Source organism: Arachis ipaensis, chromosome B05 (genome assembly GCF_000816755.2).
Source record: "Arachis ipaensis cultivar K30076 chromosome B05, Araip1.1, whole genome shotgun sequence".
NCBI classification, from domain to species: Eukaryota; Viridiplantae; Streptophyta; class Magnoliopsida; order Fabales; family Fabaceae; genus Arachis; species Arachis ipaensis.
In genome coordinates, this window is record NC_029789.2 from 7,124,270 (window position 1) to 7,133,613 (window position 9,344).

Below are 9,344 nucleotides of genomic sequence, written 5' to 3' on the forward strand. Positions count from 1 at the left end.
TTAGTTACCTGAAAAGAGGTGTGTGTAGTCCTTCCGCATATCTGATTCGAGCTCCCAAGTATACTCTTCAATACCAGCTCGAATCCAAGCTACTTTTACCAATGATACTTTCTTTCCGCGCAAACGTTTGACGCTGGTGTCATCGATCCTAACCAGGATTACTAGAAGTGTCAGATCTTCTCGTACTTGAACCGATTTCGGTTCCAGAATATGACTTGCATCAGGAGTATATTTACGAAGCTGCGACACGTGAAATATGTTGTGCAGGTTTGAAAGATGTGGCGGTAAGACAATCCTGTAAGCTACCGGCCCAATCCTCTTCAAAATTTCAAATGGTCCAATGTAACGGGATTTAACTTCTTCGTCTTGATTGCTTTTCCCACTCCAGTTGTTGGAGTAACCTTCAGAAACACATGCTCTCCTTCTTCAAATTCTAAAGGCTTCTGCCTTTGATCAGCATAGCTCTTCTGACGGCTTTGAGCGACAAGCATTCGACTTTGGATTTTCTTTATCTGCTCAGTAGTTTCAGATATCATTTCAGGCCCTAACAAGCTCTTCTCCCCAGTTTCATACCAGCTTAGCGGAGACTAGAACTTCCTTCCATACAGAGCCTCATACGGAGCCATCCCGATGCTTGCATGGTAGCTATTATTATATGCAAACTCCACTAGTGGCATATACCAATCCTAGCTCGCTGGCTGGTCCAAAACACAAGCTCTCAGCATATCATCCAATGTTTGGATTGTCCTCTCTGACTGACCTTCTGTTTGAGGGTGATATGTAATGCTTAAACTCAACTGAGTCCCAAATGCTCGCTGAAAGGCTCCCCAGAATCTTGATGTGAATCGAGGATCTCTGTCGGATATGATGGTGGTAGGAACGCCGTGCAACCTCACAACCTCTTTAATGTACAGTCATGCTAACTCCTCCAATGTACAGCTCATTCGAATGGGGAAAAAGTGGGGCAACTTTGTCAGTCGATCCACAATCACCCAAACAGCATCATATCCGGCCCGAGTCCTTGAGAAGCCCGACACGAAGTCCATTGCAATGCTCTCCCACTTCCATTACAAAATCTCTAAGGGCTGAAGGGTTCCTGATGGTTTCTGATGCTCAATCTTGACTTTCTGATAGGTTAAGCACTTTGAAACGTGCAACGTCACATCATTCTTCATTCCTGGCCACCGGAACATCGTTTTCAGATCTTGATACATCTTAGTGCTTCCCGGATGGATAGAGAACCCGCTTTTGTGTGCCTCCTTCAAGATATCCTGCCGTAAGTTTCCGACGTCCGGTACAATAATTCGGCCCTTAAACCTCCATAATCCGTCTTTTTCCTCTGACACTCTCCACTACTTCCCTTGTTCAATTGCCGGCAATACTTTCTGTAATTCTTTATGATCTTGCTGAGCTTTTTCAATCTCAGACTTGAATTTACTTGAAATTTGCAGCTGACTTAAACACAGAGTCCCAAACTCCTCTCCAACACCCAATTTCAGGCATTCAAACGCCTTTAGCAACTCTTCCTCTCGTAGCATCATCTAAGCAGCACATAGGGACTTCTGGCTTAAAGCGTCCGCCACAACATTCGCTTTTCCAGGGTGGTAACTCAACTTGAAGTCATAGTCCTTTAGAAGCTCCATCCACCTCCTCTGACGCATATTCAATTCTTTTTGCTCAAAGAGGTACTTCAAGCTTTTGTGATCTGAGAAGACTTGGAACCTAACACCATAGAGATAATGTCTTCAAATCTTTAGAGCAAACACAACGGCAGCATGCTCTAAATCGTGAGTCGGGTAGTTCATCTCGTGCGGCCTTAACTGTCGTGAGGCATATGCCACGACATTACGGTGCTGCATCAGCACGCACCCCAGACCCTTCATTGATGCGTCACAGTATACCTCAAATGGCTCACTCGGCTCGGGCAATACTAACACATGTGCAGTAGTCAACCTCAACGCTTGAAAGCTTTCCTCGCACTCAGGAGTCCAAACAAATGGTGCATCATTTCTAGTCAGCTTAGTTAAAAGCAAAGCGAGTTGTGAAAATCCTTTAATGAACCTCCGGTAACAACCCGCCAAACCTAGGAAACTCTTAATTTCTGTCACAGAAGCTGGGCGCTCCCAATTCATTACTGCCTCAACTTTAGCAGGATCCACAGAAATCCCCTGTTGACTTACCACATGACTAAGAAACTTCACCTCACTTTTCCAGAACTCGCATTTAGATAACTTGGCATACAATTTTCTCTCCTTCAAGATTTACAGCACAGTTCACAAGTGATCTACATATTCTGCTTCGATTTTAGAGTAAATGAGAACGTCATCAATGAAGATGACAATGAATTTATCTAAGAACGGACAGAAGATTCGGTTCATGTAGTCCATAAACACTGTCGGGGCATTGGTTAACATGAAAGACATCACCGTGTATTCGTAGTGACCGTATCGCGTTTTGAAAGCAGTCTTCAGAATGTCCTCGTCTCTAACCCTAATCTGATGATACCCATATCGCAAGTCAATCTTGGAAAACACTCTGGCTCCCTGTAGTTGATCGATTAGATCGTCGATCCTTGGCAACGGATATTTATTTTTTACGGTAACTTTATTCAACTGCCGATAATCGACACACAGACGCATACTCCCATCCTTCTTCTTTACCAGTAACACTGGCGCTCCCCACAAAGAAACACTCGACCGAATGAAACGTTTACTCATTAAGTCTTCCAGCTAAGCCTTAAGGTCGGCCATCTCCAAAGGTGACATACTATAAGGAGCACTCGAGATCGGACCTGCTCTAGGTACTAATTCAATTGCAAACTCAACCTCTCGATTAGGTGGAAATTCACAAACAACCAGGATTTGCTCTAAGATTTGGTCATCACCCGAAACACCCACAGTTAACAGCATAATACCCTGACATTTATATCCAGAACAGTTTACCATCATAGAGTTTAAATAGTAATTATTCACCACAACTGACCCTTCTGATCCGTCTGGCATAAAGTACATTGATTTCTCAAACAGTCGAGCAAAACATGATTCTTAGATAACCAATCCAGTCCCAAAATGAGATCCAGACCAGTCATCGGTAAACAGATCAAATCATGAACGAAATCACGCTGTTGAACCCAAAACGAGACTTATGGACATCCTAACCTAGTCATAATGGCTTTAGAAGTGGTATTATGCACATTTAAATCATAACCTAAGACCTCAATCTTCAGTCCTAACTCATCAGCCCTTTCAAATGCTATAAATGAATGTGTCGCCCCAGAATCAAATAAAGCACTTAAAAATTTACCAGCTACTTCACAGTTACCTCTGATCAAGGTCTCGAATCCCTCGGCACCTACTGCTGAAGTGGTGAACACTCTCCCTAGCTACTGCACTCTACCAGTATCATACTTCTTCTTTTCTGGGCAATTCCAGGCCAAGTGCCCCAGGTTGTCTACAAAAGAAACACACCCCCAATCCTACTCTGCATGGAACTCCGAGATGATGCTTCCCGCGCCTTTGATAGTTTAGATCACTCTGTGGCTGCTTTCCATACCTTCTTTCTTGATTGGCATTGTTATTCTGCCTCCTGAAACTACCTTGACCCTGATTATATTGCGGAACAAAACCTCCATGCTTGAAATTTTGGCCCCTCGGTGCAAAGTTCCTCCCTTGAGCCCTCTAAAAAGGCATCCTCAGACTTCCCTTCTCCAATGACGCCTTCCTCACACATTCTTCTGCCACTCGGCTTTTGTTTACAAGCTCAGAGAATACTCTGATCTCCACCAGGGCAACGGAGCTCATAATATCATTCTGAAGGCCCCTTTCGTACTTAATGCACTTCTATTCAGCAAAATCCTTAGGCGTACATTGGCCAATGCGAGAAAATTGGCACAGTTCTTCGAACTTGTTAGTGTACTCAGTAACAGTCACCTGTCCTTGTTTCAATTGTAGTAATTCAAGTTCTTTGGTGTTTCTGACCGAGTTTGGAAAATACTTTCTATAAAACTCTGTTCAAAACACTTCCCATGGTACCATAGCTCCATCTGGCTGCAAGATACGTCGTGTTCTCTACCACCAGTATTGGGTCTCGCCTTGCAGCTGATAAGTCCCGAATTCAACCCACTGCTCCTCAAGAACCTGTTGAGCCTGCAGTGCCTGCTCCATAGCCTGAATCCAGTTATCTACTTCAGTGGGGTTTACGGTTACCCTAAAGGTCAGATAGTGAACCTTCAAAAAGGAGGCAAGAGTCATGGGACCCTCTTCACCATTATTCCCATTGTTTCCATTGTTTATTTGATTACCCGGTGCCTCGGCTGTCGCCTGCATAGCCACAGCCATGTTTCCCAGGACAGCCATGAAGTCTATAGGGTTGTTCCCTGTTGGTTCAGGAATAGCATTGCCTATTCTACCTCTTCCTCTCCCGCGACCATGTCTGCGAGTCGACATCTGGTTTATATACACACCAAACAAGTGAAATTAAGTTGATCAGTCTTAATATTACAAGTCTAGTGCTTCAAGTCCTAAATGCATACTCATAAATGTTTATGCCATATATATCAGTTAGATATCCTAATAGCACATAAACAAACACACAGAGAATGGACAGAAGCATAGTCAGTCCGTCCCTCAGGCTCTACAGGAACGAACCGCTCTGATACCGTAATGTAACACCCTACCATGCAGAGTTTTACGCTTAAATCGTAAAACTGAGGTGGTGTGGTATTACGACCTCTAAAATAAAACGTATATACGTATATTAGTCGAAAGAAGGAAATATACTAGGAGCCTTGAAGAATAGGTAAAACAAAATCGTAAAATCAAAAGCACAACACTCAAGATTAAGGATTACTTACGTACGAAGAAAGCTATAGTTCATAAACATATGTATATAGAAAGTAAGAACAGAGGGTCAAGAGTACAAAATAACAAGCTCCAAATTAGATATATATACACACCTAATTCACATTTATCACATATACATATACAAAATTCAATACCTACACACTTAACCAATGAATTCACTATGGGTCGAGAATCCTTACCGTACCCACGGACCAAATGAACCAAGCCCCACAATTCTCGCAAGCTAGATCGAACCTAAGGTACCAAAGCCAACAAAATCTCAACATATATACTCACAAATTTTGAAATCAAGGGGGTAGAGCAACTGGAGTAAGAGTGATGCTTATCTAGGAAATTGTTCTAATAGATTCGTAGAGCTCGACGCGGTGGTTGTGTGGCCATAAACGATGCAACGATCGGAGCTCGGAGCGGAAAATTATGGAAGATTGAATGGAAGACAAGGGTTTGGAACCTTCCTTCCTTTTCCCTTGTGTTTGCTTCAGCGTTCTTGGCTGAATGAAGGAAGAAGAGTAATTCTTCTTGAAGTGTATGGGCTGATTGGGTTGGGCCTTGGACCCATTTTGGGCTCGGTTCGACTGGTTCGGTCCGTTCGACTCAATTTTAGGCCAAATTCTTTAAAAGTAGTGTCAAAATTCTTATTTTAATTTGCTCTATCTTATTTTACTATAAAATTTATATTTCTAATTTATTTTATTAATTTTATTGAAAATTCATTTATTAATTATTTATTCGCTAATTTTACGGGATTTACAAATGTTAATTTTGATAAACCTGAGTAAATTTTAGAGTTGTTGTTGTTCTTTTTTGTTTGTTGAATGTTGATTTTTTAGAGTTGTTGTTGGTGAATCTAAGCAAATTTTAGTTAGAATTGTTATTGAATTTGGTAGTTACTGCTGTTGTATTTAGTTTTTTAGAGTTGTTGTTGAACTTGAGAAAATTTTAGTGAATTTTGGTTGAATAGTTAAATTTGTTTTTGATTATCATTAATGAACTTTGGTTGTTGTTGTGTTGCTTAAAAACTCATTTAGATAAAAAAAAAAGGCTGAAAATCTTTTGTTTCTTTTGCTAGAATTTTAAAAATGTCTTCATCTCAAACACCATCAAATACGTCATCATCTCAAAAATAAGCATCATCAGCAACTCCTGATGTTACAACTAAAAGAGTTTATAATAATAAAGGGAAGACTGATCCTGTTTGGGGTCATCGTAAATAAATTATGAAAAAAAAAGAAAAATCACTATGATGTGCATATATTGTTGAACTAGTGATCTGGTGACCCGATCATATGACTGAGTTGATTATCGGTTCGATTTCGATAACTATGATATTTGTGAAGAAGTAAAAGTTCATTCCACATTTTCACCATTCCTAGGAACAAGTTATACCTCAATCAGTCTTACCAATAATACAAAAATTGGTAATATAGTCATTTTTTTTTCAATAACTCTCAAGTGCTTCCATTTAAGAAAAATATTCCAATTTTGGTAATATAATTTGAGAAATATAAAAAAATGTTTAAAAATAATTGTATATACCTAATGTTCATTCATACTCTGTTCCCCAATAGCTAGGTCTGAAAGATCAAAATAGATAGAGTTCAGGCTATCTAGTCCAAGAAATTCCAAACTCACTCCATTTGCATATCCAACTTTTTGTATTGACTTCTACTACTCCTATAAATATGCTCGTATATTTAAATATGAGATCTCAATGAATCTTAGATAAAAATAATAATCACTGATCAGAACAAGAGGGAGAGTTACAAGAGTAGTTATTAAACCATCACTTCAACTGTATAAATACTCTTCCAAACTCAGGTATTTCTCAATCATAACATATAAATCTACATTAAACATTTATTAACTTAAGTATTGAAGTCTCTTGCTGATACTGTAACAATCTTACTATCAGAATGTCACGTTTTCGGCTGCGCCACTCTGATAGCGAGGAGTATTACGACGACTTTAAATACATCTTTACACAATGAGAGCCTTTAAAGTGAAAGCCACATTTTCGTCGTGTAAAAAATCGAAAATGCTTTTTCTTTAATCACAGTTACGAATTTCTCAAAAATCAATCTCATTACTTTAAATTCTTTAAAGTTCTCAAATCGTAACTCTGTAATTAGAATCAATCAAATAAACTCATTTTTGGAGTTAACCAAGTTCCCAAAATCAATTTCAATTTCATTCTTAACTTTAAAACATTCTCAAAGGACTCGAAAATCATTTTGTTCCGCTAAGTAATCGAATACTTTAACTTCTCTTTCAAGCTCCAAAACTTTTTTCTCAAAGACTCGAAAAATCCTTTATTCTTAAATACATCCTTATATTACTTTATTTTTCATTAAAATACTCAAAACACCACTCTTTAATTTATATCAATTCACTAAAACTCATTTTCAATTTAATTAAATACCCAAATCATAAATCCTTTTTATAATTTGCCAAACCAAAATAAGTTAAATATCCAATTCACTTTTATTACGTTAGTTTTCTCTAAAACTCCTCAAAAACATAATCCTTAAACCAAAATTAATCAAACAAAAACTCATTTCTTTAGTTAAAAAAATTTTCCCAAAAGAGACTAAAAGACCATTTTATTTCACCAATCAATCCCAATGATTTAATTTCACTTAAATACTTATAAAATTTTCGACAGCATCTACTCTAAAATAGGGCTAGCAATAGGTAGGGTAGGGTAGGGTTTAAACCTACCCTAACCTACTCACAGGTTAAAAATCTCTCAACCCTAATCCTACCCACATCCTAAAAGTTATAAACCCTATCCTACCCTACCCTATCCGCAGAAATATCAATTTTTTTCAAAATAAATATAAAGTTCAATCATTTCGAATTTCATACATATTAATAAAATAAAAAATAAAAAACTAACGCTCTAAATTACTAAATTAACTAACTAGTTTAATGGTTGTTCATTTATTATAAGTTATTACATGAGGAAGGTTGTGGGTTCAACTCTCACCTCCTTCACTATATATCTAATTTTTATAAAATATGTGTTATATATGGGGTGCGGTAGTATAAGTTATTACATGAAGAAAGTTGTGGGTTCAACTCTCACCTCCTTCACTATATATCTAATTTTTATAAAATATGTGTTATATATGGGGTGCGGGTAGGGTAGGGTACACCCTAAATCCGTAACCTACCCTACCCGCAAGCATACCCGGACCAATCTCTACCCTACCCACAAGTATACCCGGACTGATCTCTACCCTACCCGCAACGGGTCGGTAGCCTACCCTACCCGAACGAGTTAGACCGAGTAGGGTACACTCTAAATCCGTAACCTACCCTACCCGCAATGGGCTACCTACCTGCAAGTATACCCGGACCGATCTCTACCCTACCCGCGAGTAGGATATGAATTGCCAGCCGTCCTCTAAAATTAAGACTTTGCCACCTTGCGGGTTTCCTCATTTTCAGAAATTCTCACTTTCAATCTCAATTTATTTCAATCTAAAACAACATTCAGGCAAAAAACTATCCACATCAATTATAACCAGTTCTACAGTAACCAACTCAACAAACTCAATCAACAAATCAGAATATCCAACCTTCTTAATCAATCAATAAATCAATCAGATGACAATCACATCCATCCTAAACCATTCAATTTAACCCATAAGACTCACATAACCACAAAAATATATTTTCCATTTCAATATTGAGTTAACAATTTCTGGAAATAATATGGATTTTAAGAAAGAACCCCTACCTCAAATCCTCGAACTCAGTGATTATTAAACGCAACGAACCCCTCTTTTTCTTTCAGTTCATAGGGGCGGCAACAATTCCGACCGCTATCGCAGCAGCAACAGCCATCAAATACTGTATGTAGTCACGGTAACTCAACCCTGAGATATTAACGTCGCGTAAAACTCAATAACTTATAACAGAATAACAACGGTAAGGGTTTCGGGATAAGAGCGACTTACTGTACTCAGAGAAGAACCAAAGAACGAAGTAACAAAAGCTCCAGTGATGACGAAAAACCTCAGCAGCAACTGCAGCAATAACATAGTGACAACAACATCTCGAAAATAGAAAGAATGGAAACCAGAAACAAGAACAACCTTACCAGTGGCAGTAGCGCTAACTCAGCCAGTTCTGGCAGTGTTTTTCAGCGACCACAATGCCATTTTCAGGCAACAGAGGCATGGCTGGTTTCTCCTTCGACAGCAGCAGCTTCCCCTCAGCTTTGTGGGTGGTGACAGCGATGAGCCTGGTTTCGACGATTGTAGAAGCAGCGAGGACGAGCTCCTCCCCTTCCTCGCACATCAGGAACGGTAGCGACTGCTCTGACGGCGACGGGCCCAACGGTGGCGACGACGAAGCTAGCTGCGGCTCTCTTCCTCGTGCATCCTCCTCCTCAACGACCACAGCGGTAGCGAAGATCCCATCCAGCGGCGGCGACGCGTTGGTGACAGCTCCTCTCTCTCTCTCTCTCTCTCTCTC

General features: G+C 39.5%; 1 protein-coding gene across 1 annotated transcript; it reads right to left on the reverse strand.

Moving 5' to 3' along the window:
• LOC107640048 lies at positions 1 to 536 on the reverse strand. Its single transcript, XM_016343599.1, has 2 exons — positions 402 to 536; positions 1 to 318 (listed from the first exon to the last, which is right to left on the reverse strand). Exons 1-2 carry the CDS (start codon positions 534 to 536, stop codon positions 1 to 3), a joined length of 453 nt encoding a protein of 150 aa, XP_016199085.1.

Bases quoted from the DNA above. Each gene is read 5' to 3' on its own strand.
- LOC107640048 (XM_016343599.1), bottom strand. From the start codon at position 536: ATGATATCTGAAACTACTGAGCAGATAAAGAAAATCCAAAGTCGAATG. The intron at 319-401 runs GTTACTCCAACA...GAAATTTTGAAG, and splicing joins GAGAGCATGTGTTTCTGAAG to AGGATTGGGCCGGTAGCTTA.